Source organism: Vanacampus margaritifer, chromosome 18 (genome assembly GCF_051991255.1).
Source record: "Vanacampus margaritifer isolate UIUO_Vmar chromosome 18, RoL_Vmar_1.0, whole genome shotgun sequence".
NCBI lineage: Eukaryota > Metazoa > Chordata > Actinopteri > Syngnathiformes > Syngnathidae > Vanacampus > Vanacampus margaritifer.
This window is the reverse complement of record NC_135449.1, coordinates 12,687,093-12,708,085: the sequence shown is the minus strand read 5'-3', so window position 1 is coordinate 12,708,085 and position 20,993 is coordinate 12,687,093. Positions and strand designations below refer to the sequence as shown.

The 20,993-nt window shown below is 42.6% G+C and overlaps 1 protein-coding gene and 1 long non-coding RNA gene across 3 annotated transcripts; both read right to left on the bottom strand.

The window, feature by feature from the left end:
• Window positions 1-16,358: 16,358 nt before the first annotated feature.
• On the bottom strand, window positions 16,359-16,943 carry LOC144038658 (uncharacterized). The gene is made up of 3 exons (XR_013289261.1): window positions 16,710-16,943; window positions 16,586-16,624; window positions 16,359-16,505 (listed from the first exon to the last, which is right to left on the bottom strand). It is a non-coding gene; the product is annotated as an uncharacterized LOC144038658 (long non-coding RNA).
• Window positions 16,944-17,374: 431 nt separating this feature from the next.
• On the bottom strand, window positions 17,375-20,969 carry LOC144038626 (zinc finger BED domain-containing protein 4-like). Of its 2 annotated transcripts, none has more exons than XM_077551241.1 (8): window positions 20,594-20,969; window positions 20,386-20,503; window positions 20,127-20,263; window positions 19,569-20,043; window positions 19,418-19,483; window positions 18,972-19,354; window positions 18,712-18,862; window positions 17,375-17,816 (listed from the first exon to the last, which is right to left on the bottom strand). In XM_077551241.1, the coding sequence occupies exons 4-8, from the start codon at window positions 19,749-19,751 to the stop codon at window positions 17,763-17,765; spliced, it is 837 nt and encodes a 278-aa protein (XP_077407367.1). In that variant the 5' UTR covers window positions 19,752-20,043; window positions 20,127-20,263; window positions 20,386-20,503; window positions 20,594-20,969; the 3' UTR covers window positions 17,375-17,762. The 2 variants fall into 2 exon arrangements, with proteins under 2 accessions (XP_077407367.1, XP_077407366.1); XM_077551240.1 differs by lacking the exon at window positions 17,375-17,816 and adding an exon at window positions 18,403-18,535.
• Window positions 20,970-20,993: the final 24 nt, after the last annotated feature.

The window sequence follows — 20,993 nt, the reverse complement described above, 5'->3', positions numbered from 1 at the left end:
ACGGACGCTCGATCTCGATCTTGTTAGCCTAATGACTATTTTTGGCCCTTAGATGGCAGCGATGACTCTTTTTTGACAAGATTGGGTAGGCGTCAGTAGAAGACGTGAGGCGGAGCTAGAGGGGACAATGGCTGGGGATGGGAAGCGAAAATGGCGACCGGTTGCAAGCAGCTCACGCTTGAGCATTTTTTTCAAAGACGAAAAGCATCGACCAGTGCTAAAGAGCACATTGATGACGACGATGATCATCATCGATGATGATGATGGTGACTCCGAGATTGGAAGCGTTGACGTGGCAGTAGAAGACGTGAGGCGGAGCTAGATGGCTGAGGAAGCGAACAATGGCGACCGGTTGCAAGCAGCTCATCGACCAATGCTAAAGAGCACAGTGATGACGACGATGATGATGATGGTGGCTCCGAGGTTGACGCCGAAGTTGGAAGCGTTGACGCCGAAGTTGGAAGCGTTGACGCGGCGGCTATGACCACGTAATAAAGCCTCACCGGCTAGCGATGCTAACACCGGAAAACGCGGAGCACAACCGAGGACTTCTGCACAGGCGGACGTTCAATCGGACGATGAAGAGTACCCCGAGTCCAATGCATATTCATCGGAGGAGTGGGTACAGTCTGCTACTTGCTATTCCCCGAAAAAAAAGGCCGTCAAGAAAGTGTAACGTCTGCACGCGAAAGGGGCAATCGCAGTGAAACGAATCTGTTGTGCAAATCCTGCTCCGTCTCCTTGCACGCAGGGGAGTGTTACAAAAAGAAAAACTGTATTTGAAGCATCCACATAATTGTAAATAATACCACAGTTGCACACATTTGTAAATAGTTTGCGAAATTGTTTTGTCAAATTGTTACACTGTTGAATGGAAATAAAGGTATTTTGCAATCTAAAAACACTTTTTCATTGTTGGTGGTAAGTGTTTTACAGAAGTAAAGCACTATTTAGGTGTTTGTGGCATCATTCATGGACAAAAAGAAGTGTACAATTCACTAGAGTGCATGAAATAACATCGTTTCACAAAAAGCTTGTTTTCTCCGTTTTTTGTTTCAAAACAGAGCATTTCGGTGAAACTAACCATTTTCTATTGTTGATTACTGAAAAACGGAATAAGGTAGAAACAAACTTTATTTTCTGATGAAAGATGAGAGTTCAATCTTTCATTTGGTAGTATGTGTGTGTTTACATAGTCCAAACACAACATTTTCTGTGGACCTTGAAAGATCAGTCAAAATGCTTAAATCGGCTGGCACTGGCGGCATCCCTTTTCTGAAAACGTCTGGCAGTCAAAGAGTTAATCAACGGCATGAACACGCAAATGGTAAGAATCCGCCATTTACAACAATTGGTGACGCCCGACGTTCGAGCTCTGCCGTTCTACGTGCCTCGTGGCGAGGTCCGGACGAACAGAATTCCATGGCGCCGAGTTAATATGGTAAGAAGACTTTTTATCCTTGTTGTTAGATGAATTCTGTTTGTCGTGGACTCTGCGCCGGGTTTCGTCGGCTAAATTTAGCGACGTTGTACGTGGGATCTGTGTGGACAGGCATTCTCTTTGATTGAGTGTACGCGTTTGTTTGTTAAGCTCCATGGTGGTGTGTTGGCCACGCAGTTTTCGTTGTTTGTCTTCTACAATGTGCGCGACGTGTCTGTATCGCGGCCACCTAGGTTTGAGTTTCGTAAGTTACGTTACGATGGATTGTGCGCGGATAAGTCGACATTTGAACTATACGTACGTGGTGACGGTCTTGTTTACCGTCACATTGGATTCGGCGCTGCTGTGATTGAGCCAGCATGAACAGATTGAAGTGAACGGCTATGTTTGTCTTTATAGTTTGTTCTTTTTGTGGTGTTTAGCCGCTCGCGAAGCAATCGATAGATCTCGATGTAAGTTATTATTCGACGAAGTAACGGTGTATTTTATTTTGTGAGTCCGTGCACTTCGGAGATATTTGTGTTAGTTTGTGGTTATTTTATTTTTTGGAGGTGTAATGAGCAACGTTGCGGTGAGAATTATGGCTTCTGTATTGGTTCGACAAGTGAGACGTCACTGAATTCATTTGAGGAGTTTGTGTTGCGTATGAGTGCTGGGCCTAGTTTGGTGAGATGTGACTGTGTGAGATATGTGTGGAGCATGTGTGAATTGTGTGTTTAAAGGGGGGATTTGATTTTTTCTTGTTTGTGTGCTGGGAATTGTGACTGTTTGTGTGACCCTGACAATGGAAAAGGTGTATTGCGTAATGTCCTGGGGGAGTGTTGAAGTGGAAGGGCAGTTTTTTGTGTTTTTTCTGCTCAATGCCTTTATGAAAATGGAGAAGAACAGAAGTAAAGTGAAATGAGGACTGAGTTTGTTGGAGACAGGTATTTTGTGTCTCCAAAAATAAGGGAGATAAGATAGGATGTATATGAATGGCGTTTGCAGAAAGTGGTAAAAGTAGGTTTTAATGAAAAAAGGGTGGAAAGTAATTTTTTTCCCTCTCTCTCCAATTTCTTTGTCCTCAAAAGTGGGGGTGAAATTGGGAGGTGGCAGGAATTTGTCCTTTGTCTGTGACAATTTTTAAAGCCCTTCCCCCATGCTTGTTAACTCTTTCACTGCCATGGACGTTAAAAGACGTCAAGTAAAAACCTACGGAGGGCCGCCAATGACGTTAAAAGACGTCATCCAATTTTTAAAAATGTTTTTTTTTGAAACGGGTGGAGGAAAGCCTTGGCCAGCTTTGGTGAAAGTTTCAAGCAGATCTAGTTAGCCTAATGATTATTTTTGGCCCCTAGATGGTAGCAATGACTCTCTTTTGACAAGATTGGGTAAGCGTCAGTAGAAGACGGGAGGTGGAGCTAGAGGGGACAATGGCTGGGGAAGGGAAGAGAACATGGCAACCGGTTGCAAGCAGCTCACGCTGGAGCATTTTTTTCAAAGACGAAAAGCATCGACCAACGCTAAAGAGCACATTGATGACGACGAGGATCATCATCTATGATGAAGATGATGATGGTGACTCCGAGGTTGGAAGCATTGACGCGGCAGTAGAAGACGTGAGGCGGAGCTAGATGGCTGAAGAAGCGAACAATGTCGACCGGTTGCAAGCAGCTCACACTTGGGAATTTTTTTCAAAGACGAAAGGTATCAACCAACGCTAAAGAGCACATTGATGACGACGATGATCATCATCGATGATGATGATGGTGACTCCGAGGTTGACGCCGAAGTTGGAAGCGCAGACGCGCTATGACGACGTCATAAAGGTTCACAGGCTCGTGATGCTAACACCGGAAAACGCGGAGCACAACCGAGCACGCTCAGGCGGACGTTCAATCGGACGACGAAGAGTACCCCGAGTCCAATGCATATTCATCGGAGGAGTGGGTACAGTCTGCTACTTGCTATTCCCCGGAAAAAAAGGCCGTCAAGAAAGTGTAACGTCTGCACGCGAAACAGACAATCGAAGTGAAACATATCTGTTGTGCAAATCCTGCTCCGTCTCCTTGCACGCAGGGCAGTGTTACAAAAAGAAAAACTGTATTTGAAACATCCACATAATTGTAAATAGTACCACAGTTGCACACATTTGTAAATAGTTTGCAAAATTGTTTTGTCAAATTGTTACACTGTTGAATGGAAATAAACGTATTTTGCAATCTAAAAACACTTTTTCATTGTTGGTGGTCGTGTATTACAGAAGTAAAGCACTATTTAGGTGTTTGTGGCATCATTCATGGACAAAAAGAAGTGTACAATTCACTAGAGTGCATGAAATAACATCGTTTCACAAAAAGCTATTTTTCTCCGCTTTTTGTTTCAAAACAGAGCATTTCGGTGAAACTAACCATTTTCTGTTGTTGATTACTGAAGAACGGAATAAGGTAGAAACAAAATTTTTTTTCTGATGAAAGATGAGAGTTCAATCTTTCATTTGGTAGTATGTGTGCTTCTATAGTCCAAACGCAACATTTTCTGTGGACCTTGAAAGATCAGTCAAAATGCTTAAATCGGCTGGCACTGGCGACATCCCGTTTCTGAAAACGTCTGGCAGTGAAAGAGTTAAGAGACAGGTCTGGGGGGATGGGGGAGTGTACTATTGTTTTAGGAGGTAGAGGTGTAATTTTTTGGGACAAGCAACATCTGGTTGCAATCTTTTGTGTGCGTGTGAATAGCAGGGGTCTTCTGATGCTAATCTGTTAGATCAAATTGTTCCTGTTAAGCGGAAAGATATAGAGGTCTAGATGATAACTACAGGCCACTATCCATATATTTTTTTAATCAGCTCTGCTTTTTATAGTTGAATGAGTAATAATTGTTTTAAAAAAAAAAAAAAAATCATTTTTTAATTTTTTCCCTGCATCTCTGATAACTCATTCGTAGGTGTGAAAATGATTTAACCTTTGTTCTGTCTCTGAGTCCCTTTCCAGAATTTGAAGTCGGCCATTTTGTGTGTCAGTCCTGAGGCTTGAGAGAACTTCCCATGAGGGCGCCGACTGGGAGTTGTCACATTTTAAGCATAATTTGAGGTAACATGTAATGAAGAAGATGTCTATGGTAGACATATGCGTAAATATAGTAATACTACTTGCTATAGTGTAGTGAACAAATTTAATTAAAACTACAAAATAAATAAAGATAAATAAATTCAAAAAAAAAATTAATTACAACAAGCAGATAGTACTCTCTTGCTACGATCTCATCTCCCTCTGTCTGTTGCAAGTGTATAAATGTTTCAAGCAGGTTCAATCTTTGGCCAGAGGTGTTGTTCTTGGGTGACGCTACAATGGACAGCGTTCTCCTATGCTGGATTAACCTAGCTGTTGGGCCACGAATATCGACAGTTGTCTCCTGCATCTGCTTGGTGCGATGAGTGGACGGCAAGCTGCACGAAGGCCACTTTTTGGGGGGGGGGGGGGCACACAGACTGCGACAAGGATGGTACACTGTATATCCGCTCGCCCTGTGACTGTTCTATGACTCTTATGCATTGTCTGAGCATAATGTCCATCAACTTTTTGAGCAGACATCTCAAACTCTCATCACAGCCGTCTTGATGAAACTGTCAGAGGGTCTCCAGTGAAAGCCAAGGCCTGCTTTGAACTTTGCCCTGCACAGCTGCTGCCATCTGCTGGACAGGAATGAATATTGACTCCAGTTGTTGACTCAAAGCTCTCGAATCATCTGGGATTAGCTCCTTGGTCTGTTTGTGTACATTTGCACTCTGTACTATGTCAGAACGGGAGGTGTGATCTATAGCAACGCAGTTTCGGAAATTGAAAATGGCTTATGTGAATAAGGGTAGGATAAAATTTATTTCAATCTTAATTACTCTATTTTCCGTTATTTGATGCTTGTTGAATCTGGTCTTCTAATTTTTAATAATGTAACTATAAGTTAGTCTGAATGTGATAATTCTACAGTATGTGAGAATGAATGAATTCACAGGAGGAGAATTGAGGTGATCGGACTTTGACCATGGAGGAAAGTAAGTTTTGGCAAAGACGACACTCATGGCGAAAATAAGGTAAGTATATTCCATTTCAAACAATTGAAAAGTATAATTTCTAGAGCCCATGGAATATGCCATTTAGGTGTGGAAGGAACATTGAGACACACCTGGGTGACATTATTTCATGAGACAAGTTGTTAAAAATGAATTGCAGGACTGCAGTGTTTATTAACTCTTTTACTGCCAAAGACGTTAAATGACGTTCTGCAAAAACCTACGGAGGAGCGCCAAAGACGTTAAAAAACGTCCTCCCATTTTTTTTTTATTTTTTTTTGAAACGGGTGCTGTGAAGGCTTGCGGAGCTCTCCTGAAAGTTTCAAGCAGGTTTCTTGAGCCTAATGACTATTTTTGGCCCCTAGAGGGCAGCGATGACTCTCTTTTGACAAGATCGGGTGGGCGTCAGTAGTATAAAAGGCAAGGCGGGGCGAGAGCGTCGAGGAGGAGATGAGAATTGAGGAGAAACAAAAAATGGCGACCGATGGTAAGAAGCAGCTCACGCTTGATCGTTTTTTTCAAAAAGGAGAAGCATCAACCAGTGCTAAAGTGCACGTTTGTGACGACGGGGATGATGATGGTGACAACGAGGTTGACGCCGAAGCTGCAGCGTTGACGCGGCGGCAGCTTCGATCACGTCCTAAGGCCTCAGAGGCTAGCGGTGCTAGCGCCGGAAAACGTCGTGCACGACCGAGCACTTCTGCACGCGAGGACGTTAAATCGGACGACGACGATGATGATGATGGTGACAACGAGGTTGATGCCGAAGTTGCAGCGTACACGCGGCGGCAGCTTCGACCACGTTTTAAGGCCTCAGAGGCTAGCGGTGCTAGCTCCGGAAAACGTGGTGCACGACCGAGCACTTCTCCGCACGAGGACGTTGATTCGGACGACGACGAAGAGTATCCTGAGTCCGATGGATATTCTTCGGAGGAGTGGGTACAATCTGACCACGGAGAAAGTGATACAGACAGTCTTTTATCCGCAGAAGACTGCGAAGGTAAGCACAAACTTGCTATGAGATACTTTTCCGGCACGCTGTTAGCACCTCGTGTAACGTGAATGTGCATTCATAGATCGCGGATCGTGCTCACAACGACGTCCCTCTGCAAAGACGACAAAGAGAGGTATAAAAAAAAGTGTTTTCAATACACCGTAACAACAAAAGAAAACGGTCTTTCGATATTATTGTAATTGTATATATTTCTTTCAGCTGCAGCTCAGAGTGACACTCCGCAGAGTGAGCAAAATAAAGGTCCAAGGACCAGTGGATCCCAGAAAAAAGGTAAACACATATATAGCATCACACTGATCTAAAATGAATATTATATGATATTGAAATGTATATTTGCAGATCCCAAAAATTCTGGCTGGCATGAAGCAGGCTGGCAGCCAAACTCATTCACCTTTACTGCGGAGCCAGGACCGAGAGGTGCCGCAGCAGAGCTGAATTCGACCCGGCCAGTTGACTTCCTGCAACTCTTCATCACGGACGAGCTTCTGCAGCACATTGCTGATCAGACAAACTTATATGCACGCCAGTCTATGCAAAAACGGGCTGAAAGTCTGCCACACTGCAGGAGTCATGCTTGGAAGCCAGTGTCTGTGTCCGAACTCAAAACTTTTTTTGCACTGCAATTTCTTACTGGTTATATAAACAAGCCCAGTATAGAAATGTATTGGACTCAGGATGAAATAGAGACGACACCATTTTTCAGTCGCGCGATGCCTCGAAACCGCTTCCAGCTCATCTGGAGTTTCCTGCATTTCAATGACAACGAGACACACAGTTCAGACGACAAACTATTTAAAATTCGTCCTGTGTTCAATCACGTTGTAAGCAAATTCAAGGAACTGTTTCAACTGGGCAGGAATATCTGCATTGATGAGGGAATGATGAGTTTCCAGGGACGTCTTTCGTTCAAGGTGTACAACCCCCAAAAGCCGGTCAAATATGGTATCAAATCATACATTTTGTGTGACTCCCAAACCAGCTATTGTTTTAATATGCAACCCTATGTTGGTATTAGTTGTTCTCTCCCTGACACAGTGTTCAACTTACTGGATCGTCTGCCAGGAAATGGGTACACACTATTTATGGACAATTTTTATAATTCGATTGCTTTGTGTGAACGTCTCCTGGCAGCACGTACCAATGTTTGTGGAACGCTGAGGAAAAACAGGGGTGAACCCAGTGAGATCACATGCCTAACCAACACTGGCCTTGGGGTGGGGGGGAAACTGGTAAGGCACAACACAAATGTTATGATTGTGGCATGGCAGGACAAAAGTTTGTTGAGGATGGTGACAACGTTTCATGAAGATGAAATGCGGACAGTGGAGGTGTGGCGGAAGGCACAAAAAAAAAAAGTGCCTTTCCAAAAACCCATTTGTGTTGTGGACTACAATTCCAAGATGAATGGAGTGGACAAGATGGATCAAAACATCTCATACCACCCATTCACACGTAAAACTTTGAAGTGGCACAAAAAGTTTGTTGCATATATGTTCCAGATATGCATGTTCAATGCATACATAGTGCACAAAGCAAAAAATCCTGGGAAGTGTCAACATTTTTTGGAATTCATCCAGCAGGTGGTGAGAGGGTGGCTGTTGCCACAAGACCAGGAGGAAGTTGGGATGGAAGGACATGAAGCCAGACAAAACACCAGGTCACCACATAATGATCCTGAAAGCCGACTTGATGGCAACATGGCCAAACACACGCTGCAACACATTCCTGCTACTCCCCGGAAAAAAAAGCCAGCAAGAAAGTGTAGGGTCTGCACACGAAAGGGCATTCGCAGTGAAACAAACCTGTGGTGCAAATCCTGCTGTATCCCCTTGCACCCAGGGGAGTGTTTCACTGTATACCACACAAAAAGAAAAATTGTGTAGTTCAAACTCCACACAATTGTAAATAGTCACACATGCACACCTTTGTAAATACTTTGTCAAATTGTTACGCTGTTCTGTAAATAAACTGTTACGCTGTTCTGTAAATAAACTGGTTATTTTGCAAACTAAAAACACTTTTTCATTGTTGGTGGTGGTGTATTACAGAAGTAAAGCACTATTTAGGTGTTTGTGGCATCATTTATGGACAAAAAGAAGTGTAGAATTCACTGGAGTGCATGAAATAACATCGTTTCACAAAAAGCTCTTTTTCTCCGCTTTTTGTTTCAAAACAGAGCATTTCGGTGAAACTAACCTATTTTCTATTGTTGATTGCTGAAGAACGGAATAAGGTAGAAACAAACTTTTTTTTTCTGATGAAAGATGAGAGTTCAATCTTTCATTTGGTAGTATGTGTGTTTACATAGTCCAAACACAACATTTTCTGTGGACCTTGAAAGATCAGTCAAAATGCTTAAATCGGCTGGCACTGGGGACAACCCGTTTTTGAAAACGTCTGGCAGTCAAAGAGTTAAAGGTATAAGCATATATATGTATAAATCTCTTCCCGGAGTGTTCATGGCCCCGGCCGGACGTGATCGCTCTGGGTTCAGATGTTTATTTATATGATTTACACTGCTATAATAAAAACCAGCGTCAAAAATACAGAAATTTGCTGGTTACGACTAAAAGCACAAACAGTAAATATCATGGTAAAATATTTGATTAATCATTATCTACCATCATAAGGGTTAATAAGGAAAGGAAAATAAGATCAGACAAAACAAAACTTTATAAGATATAGAAAAGTCATTGAGATTAAAACATATTTGCTATAGTATATTATCTCTGATCTCAAGGACAGATTAAAGAAAAATAGAAATATTAAACAATTGGCCTCATAAAATTTTTAATTGGCTACAAGATTTTCATTGTTGTATCATTGAATGTGCAAATGTCATTAAACGGATTCTGTTTGAATGACACAACAAACCGAACTTTTCCCGGGTCCAAGAGCATGTTCCAAGTCCTACAACTTAAACAATTAACATTTACTAACTCCCAACTAACAAAAACTACCAGGTGCTCTTTCCAAAGTAAAGAATGGAGAATATGTATGTTATAAGTGATTAAATGAAAATGGTTTTGCATACAGATTGGTGAAGGAGAGGTCGATCTGGTTTAGTGCTCATAAAGGGGGGAGCACATCCTCCACATGTGATCCACATGTGGTACAAGGCTCATCAGTCACATCACCTGACCCCGACCGGGGGGGGTTAACCAAGCTGCTGACCCAGATGCCCCAGCTGTCTGTTCCAGGATGATGTCAAGTGCTTTCCGAGGCACTGTTCCATAAAAGACCTTCATCACGAGATGACTTCGCGGCACAAACACATCTGCTATTGCGTCGTGACACATTTTGTTGAATATAACCACATCACATCGAGTTATGCATCATATATTATATGCCCCTTCCACTGAAACTTTCTTAATGAATCAAATTGTTCTTTAATGCCAAATGACTGCTAAACTACTCTCTTTCTCTCTCTCCCTCTCTCTCGCTCTCCTGCTATTCTTATTTCTGAACTCCACACACAAACTTTGCTTAATTTTGCGACGATCAAGATCCGCGCTGGACTTTCTCTCTCAAGTGTTTTTTAATGTTTATCTTGTGTGTTGGACTCTTTAAGAGCCCAAATAAGGGAATTGAAACAGGATATTTCTTTCAATTTAATTATAACTGTTTTGATTTGTTATAACTATTTAGAATTGGACAAAATTGCTTTGATTTACTCAGTATAGTTTTGCATGACGATTCTCTGTCACTTTAAATTCCTACTAATCAAATGTATTGAGACATCATAGTGACCAATGGGGGCGTAGTCATGTGACTTTGGGAGGTAACATTTTGGAGGACAAGGGATATTGCCAGCAAGCGGGGGGAGGAACTTTACAGTTGAGAGATACAAGATGTGCGCGGGGTGGCTGCCATTTTCTCCTGTCCGGCAATGTCGTGAATAAATGTGAAGAAAATGCCTGAATTCACTGATCTCATGTATGTTTATTAATCAACGGCATGAACACGCAAATGGTAAGAATCCGCCATTTACAGCAGTACCAAGAGAACACTCTTTAGCCCCAATAAAGCACAAGAGGCTGAGAGGAGGCTCCCAGCTGAATGTGCGATAGTGATCCGGCACAGGGCATCTTCCTCCTCCTCCTCCTCCAACCCATCATCTTCATCAACACAACCGGACACATCAGAAGCTTCCCAGCCTGTAGGGCAAGGTAATATTCGATACATTCTAATGGTGTTAATTAAGCAATAGGAAATGAGCGGCAGTGCATTATTGTGGGATAAGGCATTCTTTTGCTCCCATCTCTACGATGGGCAGCCAGAACTGCCTGTTGGCTGTTAGTCTGTCTGTTGTGTCTTAGGTGACAAACTGTGGCCACTAATGAAACAACTTTTAATTCTTGTTTTTGTATGTGTAATGTTTATATGTTCAATCAATCAATCATCCAAAGGTCAATTTTGACAAATTCAGAAAACTGTTCTGAGACAAAATCAGGTGCAATCATTTGTCAATTATTGCATTTTATCCATATTACAATCAAATGTGGTGTTATGGTGTGAATCTACCTTACATTTCAGAGGTCGCAGGTTCAATTCCAGGCCCCAACCTTCGTGTGTGGAGTTTGCATCTCTGGCTCCGGTTTCCTCACACATAAATTTTTTTAAAAAAATACATGCTAGGTTAATTGAACACTCTGAATTATCGTTTGTCTATGTGTAATTGGCTGGCAACTCACCAGTTAATTGAAGGGTAGCCATAAATAACCATTTATTACATTGATCACATTCTCACCTATGGCCCGTAGGCCCTTTAATGAACAAGTCTATGTTTTTGAGTCTGAGTTCTAAGTATAAAAGTTTAATTTAATTGTTACAATTTTGGTTTTAGTTGTATTCGCCCTTTGATTACAAAAATTAAACAAGGCAATCGATGAGGAATATTTTGCTGCTCTAAATTCATCTTTCCCCAAAATATTGCGGCTCTCAGTGTTTTATGTGTGCTCTTGACCCTAATTTGACAAAGTAAAAACTAAAAATAGATACTGAAGTACACTACAGACACCTGAAAAATTGCTTTCCCTTTCTCAGAAAGCCCATTTAAATGCAAGCACGAGGAGATGATGCAAACTCCACACTGGAGGTGGTCTGAGTGACTGACTTCACTATGAGGCATACATGCTAACCACTAGAAGGTGCTGCCTCAATGACAAAATATACATTTTCCATTTTCTTCCTGTTTTTTTTCAAATGCAGAATCCAAGGTGCAAACAATAACCAAAAAGGATCTTAACTTGGATTTGAATCTATATTATTAATTAAATTATTTCTTTTTTAAATAGGCCTATGGTATGTTGGAGTGGTCAAGACTGCAATTAGAGCAAATTAGCAGCAGCTGTGGTCTCTTGCCACCTGCTGCTATAAAAACTAGTTTTGTCTGTCAGTCCTCATCGCAACTGTTACGCAAGCAATGGCTGCTCTTTGGCTCTTGATGGTTCTGGCGCATGCTGTCTTCGTGGACAGAGGTAGGTATATATTTATTTGCGTGGGTGAGAGAAGCCCAAAATTGTGTTGAAACCAACATGTTTGTCTTTTAAAATGCGGAAATTTCTTTGTGCCTGCAGGCCTTTGTGTTCATGTTGATGCTAAACAAGAAGAGTCCAATGCTGGGCTTAAAAAAGGTATGGTAGGTCCGATCATTGATAAATTTAAGTCTCTGCTTGTGAGTCGTAAGACTTGATTTATTTGCTACAGATGTCTCTCACGATGATTCTCTCAAGAAGGCTTTTGAACTTCTCCATTCTTTTGATTCAATGCTGAAACAACAAAATAAAGGTGAGAATATTCAGGGCAGCAACCCTTTTCAAGTTTTGTTTTCACATGAATAATTAGAAACTTGAATTTTGCATGGTTCTTACAAAATAAGGTGAGAGCTGGGGGTCCATTAAGTTAAACCCTGTCAGTTTGGCTTTCGCCACAGGTGTTTCTACTCAACAATAGAATCTATCCACCAATGTGCCATTTTTCTGGCATTGTTTTGAAATCACTGCTCTTTTCTTTGTATAGTATTTTAGTGTTATGCTAATTGGAATGGGAACTAAACAACAACATGAGCAATGCCCTCAGCCAACAGTTGGCCAATGGGCAACAGCAAACCTACAACATGAGCAACAATCCAGCAGCTCAAGTGGATTTTGACGACTACGCAATCCACAACATGAGCAATGGCCAACAGAACGCCTTCAGCCACCAGGAGAGCTACAACCTGACCAATGGCCAACAGAACGCCTTCAGCCACCAACAGAGCTACAACCTGACGAATGGCCAACAGAGCTACAACCCGACGAATGGCCAACAGAACGCCTTCAGCCACCAGGAGAGCTACAACCTGACCAATGGCCAACAGAACACCTTCAGCCACCAACAGAGCTACAACCTGACGAATGGCCAACAGAATCCTATTAACCACAACCTGAGCAGCAACTTTCTGAATGACTTCATGGATGACTCTGCAGAAGTGTATACTATCAATGTTTGAGTGTGCTTCGCGTGATGGCTATAGAATGATTAAAAGCATGAAAATAATCAGTTAGTGTATACTTCTTTCAAAACATTTCCCCCTGGTTCTTAAGTAGATTAGGTAGGTATATCTTTTCAGTTCAGTTGGCCAAAACAAGTGACACCACTATCTCAGTGCTTCTGACTTTACCACTTTGTACCCTTGGTGGTTACACTGTTACTTTTTCAGCACTCTGCTACAGATAACTCGCTGTATGCTCAAAATGCTTTGCAACTAGTCAACCATTTCTTGTTTCATTGGGCGAACATGTATCCTCACCTGTGCAGCTTGGCTTTCACTGCTATTGACAAAAATTAATTTGCAATATTAACGTTGGCTGGGCTTTGCTCTGGCCCATGACTGTGCAGAGACCTCATCGCCACATGCCCTCATCAAATGCATCCCTGATGGACTTATCCTGGAATTTCCGGATAACACCTACTGCTGCTCTGCCAGTTGTTGGCTCGAAGCTGAGCTCTCTGGTCACCTTGGGTTTGTAACCTCAGATCTTATATGGGAACTGATTGTCTGCATTGCACTCTGTACTATGGCAGATCAGGGGCTTAGATGTATAGCGAGGCATTTTAGGAAATTGAGAACATATGGGAATTTAACATGGGCTGATTGGCAAAATTTATTTCACTCTTAATTGCTCTATTTCTTGTCGCTTCATACTTATTGGATTCAGTCTAAAATTTTTACCCACTTCCGTTTTGGAGCACCGGCTTCTGGATAGGCACCATGGAAGTGAAACAACCGACAGCAATTTTGCTGGTTACCTTCTTGATTTCTTTCCAACATCGCTGTGGTCCATGGATCCCACTGATGTTGGTCTCTGTAACGTCTCACCTGTTGTGTTTCAGATGAAACCAGGACTAATATGTTCCCCAATACTCTGTAAAAGAGGCTGGGATGATTGGCATTTCGGAATTAATTGACAGTTTGCTCAAAGCTGGAGTGTTGTGTGAAATTTCCAGCTCTGATTATAACACTCCTATTTTACCCGTTGAGAAGAAAGATACTAGAAAGTTTCGCATGGTCCACGACCTGCGAGCGATTAAAGCGGCCGTCTCAACTCCTACTTTTTCTTTCCCGAATCCTCACTTGGCATTGCATCAGCCCACACTCATTTCACTTGCATTGACCTGGCTAATGCTTTATTTTGCATTCCACTTCACCCTTCAATGAAGCAATTTTTTGCTTTCACTTGGAATGGTGTTTGCTACTCCTACAATCGCCTGCCTCAAGGCTTTGTCCTTTCACCTAGACTCTTCAACGACTATCTTTGCTAGATGCTGTCTCCACTTGAACTACCCCCTGTTATCCTGGTGCAGTATGTGGATGACCTCTTGCTGGCAGCTCCATCTGAAACTTCTTGTCTTAAAGCCGCCAGGTCTTTGCTCTTCATCTCCTTGAAACAGCATATTTCCGCTGCTGCCGTTTTTGTGATTCCTGATTACAGTCGCATGTTCTATCTTGACGTGTCTGAAAAGGTCAGCGGTGTTTCTGCTGCCATTTATCATAAGGGGGAAGGAGGAAGTCGACAAGTTTGTCTGTATGCATCAACTCCATTGGAAAAACACGAGCAAAGACACCCAATTTGCGACACCTATTGACAACCCGGACTTGATTCTTTTCACAGATGGATGTTGCTTCAAAGGCAACGATGGCCTACAATCTGGATTGGCAGTAACCCAACCCACAAAAACAGGTTTTGAAGAAGTCCAAGCAGAAAGAATTTTAGGCTCTCAATCAGCACAAAGAGCTGACATTTTGGCATTAACAGCAGCCCTCAGTTTGGCAGAAAACTAGTCAGTAAATATTTACACAGATTCGGCGTATGCACACACGACAGTTCATGTTGCATTAAAAGAATGGTAGCGAAACGATTTCCAAACTGTAACCGGTACACCCATTAAACATCAGGATGATATTCTTAAATTGTGAGATGCTTTAATGCTCCCAACAGCGGTGGCAGTAATAAAATGTAAAGGTTACTCTGGAACTAATGATTTTGTATCAGCAGGAAACAAATCAGCAGATTGAGCAGAGAAAAAGATTGCGGGGTACCGACCTACACTCCAACTAATTGTAAGTCTGAATGTGACAATCCACAGGAGGTGATAGTAGAAACAGCTAAGTTGTGGCAAGAAAAAACAAGGCCAGAAGAAAAGTGTGTGGCTGTCCAAAGGGGGACAAAAAGATGAAGCAGGTATATGGAGAAAAGAAGGTAAATGTATTCCATCTCCGAAACAATTGAAATTTCTGAAGCTCATGGAACATGCCATGTAGGTGTGAAAGAAACACTGAGACGACTCCACTCCTGGTGGCATCCTTTTATGAGATCAGTTGTTAAACGTGAACTGCAGGACTGCAGTGTTTGCAGCAGGTATAACAGCATGCCTACATCTAGACCTCCCCAGGGGCACTCACGATCCGGACGTGATTGCTCCAGGTTCGGTGGTTTCGATGGATTTCACTGACATGATAAAACCAGTGTCAGGTTACAGATATTTGCTGGTAATAGTGGATTCCTTTTCAGGATGGCCAAAGCCGGCTCCCACTGACATCGTTCTATTAAAGGTTGAGTTCACAGTATACGGGCAGAATAATCCCGGTGACTCATCCTGGGACCAGGCAGTCTAACCTAAGGTCCTGAAGAAGCTGACAGCGCCCTCCAACAGCAACCCAAGAACATCATCTTATCTGACGAAGAGGACGAAGATCCCGCTGGGATTTTTCTCTGAAATGTTTATCTGCTTGTGTCGGACTCTTTAGAGTCCGAAAGAGGGACTGAAGAGGGTCTTCTGCCCAGATTTAGTCATAACTGTTTTAAATTATTATTTCCTCAGTATAACTTTTATCTGTGGATGTGTCTTTCTGAGTGATGTTGCAATTTCTGCTCATGCCGGTTTGTCTGGGGGGCCTCCTCTATTTCCACAACAATAGACCATTTGTCTGTGGTGTAAGTCAATGTGTATTGAATGATATCTGTAAAAGTCTTATCTCATTTCTGGTGAATTCCGGGTGGGCTGGGGGCTTTGTGGTACCGCCCTTCAAGATAGTATAATGTTGTAAGTTCTCTGAAATCTTCGCACTAGTGAGAGGCTGCCGCCATTGTCTGGGAACTCACTTGTGCCCGGAATATTCTGTAGAAATAAAAGCTTCCAAGTGACTGTTCATCGATCTACAGCCTGCATTCGGATAACCAACAGTCTCACTACCTGAAAGAAAACAAACACGCGGAAGAAAAAGATCCTTTTCTTCAACACCCTCCTCGTTCATGTTGTGGGTCTGGGCTTTGCTCTGGCCCTCCTGACTGACACACAAAAACTTTTTTCTGAAGTAAAATGTGCCTTGGCTCAATCTTAATCAGAAAAGAGTCACTCTAATTGTCTTACCTTTAGTTTGTTGCTTTAACATAGAATCCAAAGACTGGAGAAGTTCTAAAAAGTCTTCTTGGGTGAAACATCATTGGCAGAGACATCTATAGAAAATGGGGAGGAAGTGGGAAAATAAATGATTACAGAAAATCTCACTCAAAGATCATGTTCTCAACTGGCACACCTGTTGTAAGAACATTGGATCCAGCTTGTGTTGCGCCAACTGAAAAACAAAGGACTCACTTGAGCTTTTGGTGAAACAAACATTCAATTTCTAACGCAAATTTAATAATAATAATCCACATTACCTCTACCCATCAAGAGGGCATTCACCAGAACAATCAAGAGCCAAACAGCAGCCATCGCTTCCATGACAGTTGCGAGAAGGATGGATTAGATTAGTTTTTAAAGCAGGTGACAACTGCAGCTAATTGGCTGTAATTAGCAACAGCTGTACCACTGCAATGTAGCTTTCTTTTCTTTTTTAATGTCCAGATCTGTCTGAATGGTCAATGCTAAGCTTCTTTGTGGGCAAGTGGTTAAGATGATTACCTCCCACCAGCGGGACCAAAGTTCAAGTCACCAACCAGCTAAAAAAAAAAAAAAAAAAGTCAATTTGAAAAAGCTTGACAGCCTGTGAAAAAACTGAGTTGTATTAAAGCAAATGAAAATAGACTTTAAAATGCAATGTAACCATTTTAGTTTGACATGAATTAAAAAAAAAAACAGACAGAAATAAACATATATATATATATATATGAAAGCAATCAGCACATAAGTCTTGTATTGCACCTCTCTTTACCCTAATTAAAAATAATGAGTTTGAAAAGCATCCATGTAAAAGACGATAGTATGTTTAATCAAAAAAAAGTCAGAATATGCATATACACATTTAAAAGCGATCAGCATACAATTCATGAAAATGACTTACACGGCATAGACTTGTTTTTTTAAGTGTTAATTGCATGGGGCGGTGTGGATCAGTGTTAGAGTAGTTGTCTCCAAACCAAGAGGTTGTGTGTTCTATGCCATGACACTGACTGTTTTGTTACAATCTTTCATCAAATGCGGATTACAAGGTGTGACCATATGTTTATTTCAAGGGCTTGAATAAAAGACTAAACATTTACCCAAAATGAGTTCAACATATGTTTAAATCCACATCAATTGAGGTTGACATTTTTTCACCCATGTAGTATTTAGCACAGCTGGTGCTAATTAAAGTCAATTATCAGCAGCTGTGGTCACTTGTCACCTGCTATAAAAGCTCATGTATGTTGTTCTTTACACCTGTTACTGAGAAGATGGCAGCTCTTTGGCTCTTGGTTGTGGTGCAGGCTGTCTTCATGGGCAAATGTTACCTAGCACGGCTCCCGTTTTAAGCCCAGCATTGGATTCATCTTTTGTAGCGCGAGCTGGAAAACAAAGGCCTCATTTCAGCATTTGGGGAAATAAACATTAATTTTAAACACCAAACAAACTAATTGTTACCCATTACCTGTGTCCTTCAAGAGCGCGAGCGCAAGCACAACCATGATCCAACCAGCAGTCATCATTTCAGTGACAGTTGTAAAGAGCACAGACCGCTAGTGATGGGAAAATGAAGCATGAAGCAATGAGGCCTTCCATCCAAATGCTTCGCTCCTGGGCCGAAGCATCATGAGGCTTCATTTGCTCTATTGCGCCATCATGTGGACAATGTCATGACAGACAGTGATTAAAATGATACCATAGATTTGATGGGGTCAAAAGGGCAGGGAGTTGTGATGTGAATGAATGTACGTGTGGTACTTGAAAGAATGATTGCTCTGTTTTTTTTAGACATTGACATATAAACAAGGAACACATTTCATTCATTTTTATTTAGGAAAATTAGCATTTCCAAAGTTTTGGGCTTCAAACGGTTTCTTCTTTTACAAAGGATTTCTCCTGCTTTCGAAAATATTCTTTCGCAAGGGACGGATGAGGCCGGGGTACAGAGGAATGTAATAAAGTTAGTAGAGGTTTGGGTAGAGATGTTTGTGCACCTCCCAGTAGTCCAGAGGGTTTGACACCCTGCTTATGTTCGGTTCCCCCAGGTAAGTGTGGACCTCCACAGTCGCATCTGCATCACTCTGGGTCCTCCTCTGCATGACTGTGTGGTCCAATCGCCGCCACAGTTTGTCACCCAAGACACAACAAACAGACTAACAGCCAGTTCTGGCTGCCCATCGTAGAGATGGGAGCAAAAGAATGCCTTATCCCACAATAATGCACTGCTGCTCATTTCCCATTGCTCAATTAACACCATTAGAATGTGTCGAATATTACCTTGCGCCACAGGCTGGGAAGCTTCTGATGTGTTGATGAAGAGGAGGAGGGGGAAGATGCCCTTTGCCGGATCACTGTCGCACATTCCGCTGTGAGCCTCCTCTCAGCCTCTTTTGCTTTATGGGGGCTAAAGAAGCCTATCTTCTTGTACCTGCAAATGACAATGAGACTCATTGCAGTTGTGAACTGTTCAACAAGAGGCAGTTGCTCATTTGTTGGTACTAGTAGACAGATGAGAAAAACAGACAACCGATACAAACCTGGGATCCAGCAGTGTTGCCAGTGACATGATGCTCATGGCTTGGAGGTTGCAGAGCTTGTCCCTCAGTTGCTTTTTAAGACACTCAGCCATTGCTTTGCTCCGCTCCATTTGTATGGCTCCCATGTCATCCTCCAAGGTGTGGTGCAGCATGGCCAAAAGTGGTATGACCTTGGACCCAGACACTCTCCTCTCCTCTGAGAGCTCTACGGTGGCATCATTGAATGGGGACAGCACCTGCAGACTCTCAGAAATGAGCCTCAACTCTTGGGATGTGAGTGGGGTAATGTCAGTGTCAAGGCCTGCCAGGGCTGCTCCTACGGCTTCCCTGAGGTTGTACATGCGCTGCAGCATGTGGAAGGTGCTGTTCCAGCGTGTCTCCACCTGAAAATAAAAGGTCATTATTGTTTGAAAGGAGAGTGGAAGCAGTTATGGATGTCAAGTTACCTCTTGAATGAGCTTCAGCACAGGCTCTGTAGGCTTCATTTGCTCCTGCACCTGTGTCAGCCTTGTCTATAAAAAAATAAAATGGGAAACAAAACATTATTAAAGTCATTCAGCATTAATTTGAATACTGCTGTGTAATAAAGGAATTCACCTTTGCAGTCGTACTGCTTTTGAAGTATCCAACTATACTCCTACACTGAAGACGGATTTCAGACAGCTCAGTGTTCTCTGCCAGAGCCTTCTTCACTATGAGATTTAATGTGTGCAATTCACTGACAATTTGTGTGGCGCAGATGAAGGTGTCTGGCACATGCAGCCATGTTGGCTGCACCATCTGTCACAAGGCACGTAACTTTGGTGGCAATGCCCCATTGTGCCATGAGTGCCGATTTAACGGCAGCCATGTTCTCAGCTGTATGGCGGTCAGGGAAATGGAGCACACCTAACACAGCTGAGTGCAGAGAGGTTTGCTCATCAATGAAATGACAAGTGACTGCCAGGTATGCATCTGTGTTGAGGCTGGTCCACATGTCTGCTGTAATGCTCACTGCAGAGGACCTTGCCACAAGCTCTTTGGCCTTCTCCTTTGCCTGCTGGTACCTCTCCTCCACCATGGCTTTCAATGTCTAAAGGAAAGGAGTAATAACACTATTGGAAGAGCAGTTATGGGGGGAATGGGGAATAATGATTCATGTGCTCTCATACACACCTGCCTTGTGGGGAGAACATATGTAGGGTCGAAAGCTTGGATAAGCTTCCTGAACCCTGTGTCCTCCACAAAACTGAAGGGCTGGCAATCTTCGATGACCATGTTGATCAATGCCTCCTCCACTGCATTCTTATCTACTGCAATTTAACAGAAACAGATTAGGCCTATTAATGATAGATGCCATTCATTTAATCTGTCACATTTCAAATATACATGGTGGCTATGCTGTTTTTTCATTGCATGTTGAAAAATGGCTTACCTGGGCGTGGTACTATTAGAGTTGTCTCCTTATTTTCATGCAGGGCCCTATAATGCCTCAACATGGATGAAGTGTTGTCTTGGTACCCAAGTTCTTTGGAACAAAGTTTACACTTCACCTTTTGAAATACCAGCAAGTAGAAGAAAGACATTAAAACAAGGGATACACTGTCACAATATATATTCACACTGGTTATTACAATTTGTACCTTTTTAGGAGAGATCTGCTCGAAATGATCCCAGACAGGGGATGTTCTCTTCTTTGTCGTTGCGGGTGCATCCATTGCAAAGCGAATCCGATTAAGGTTTGAAGATGAGAGTTCGGTGTGCCAGTGTCACCTGGAGCTCATTGTCGTCTCGGTGCGCCATTTTATGTCAAATCACCCGCGAAACTATGTGTTGGCGATGACGTAGGAAGCCCGTCCTGCGAGGCTTCAGACATAGCAACGCGTGTTCCGAGGCTTCGGCGTGGCCACAACCGTTCCGAGGCTTCGGGCGTGGCCACAACCGTTCCGAGGCTTCTGAACCAACGCGTAACCAACACATGCCTCGACGCGCGCTTTGCAGATTTTTTTTCCCCCATTTACTCCGCACACGCATCAGCACCTC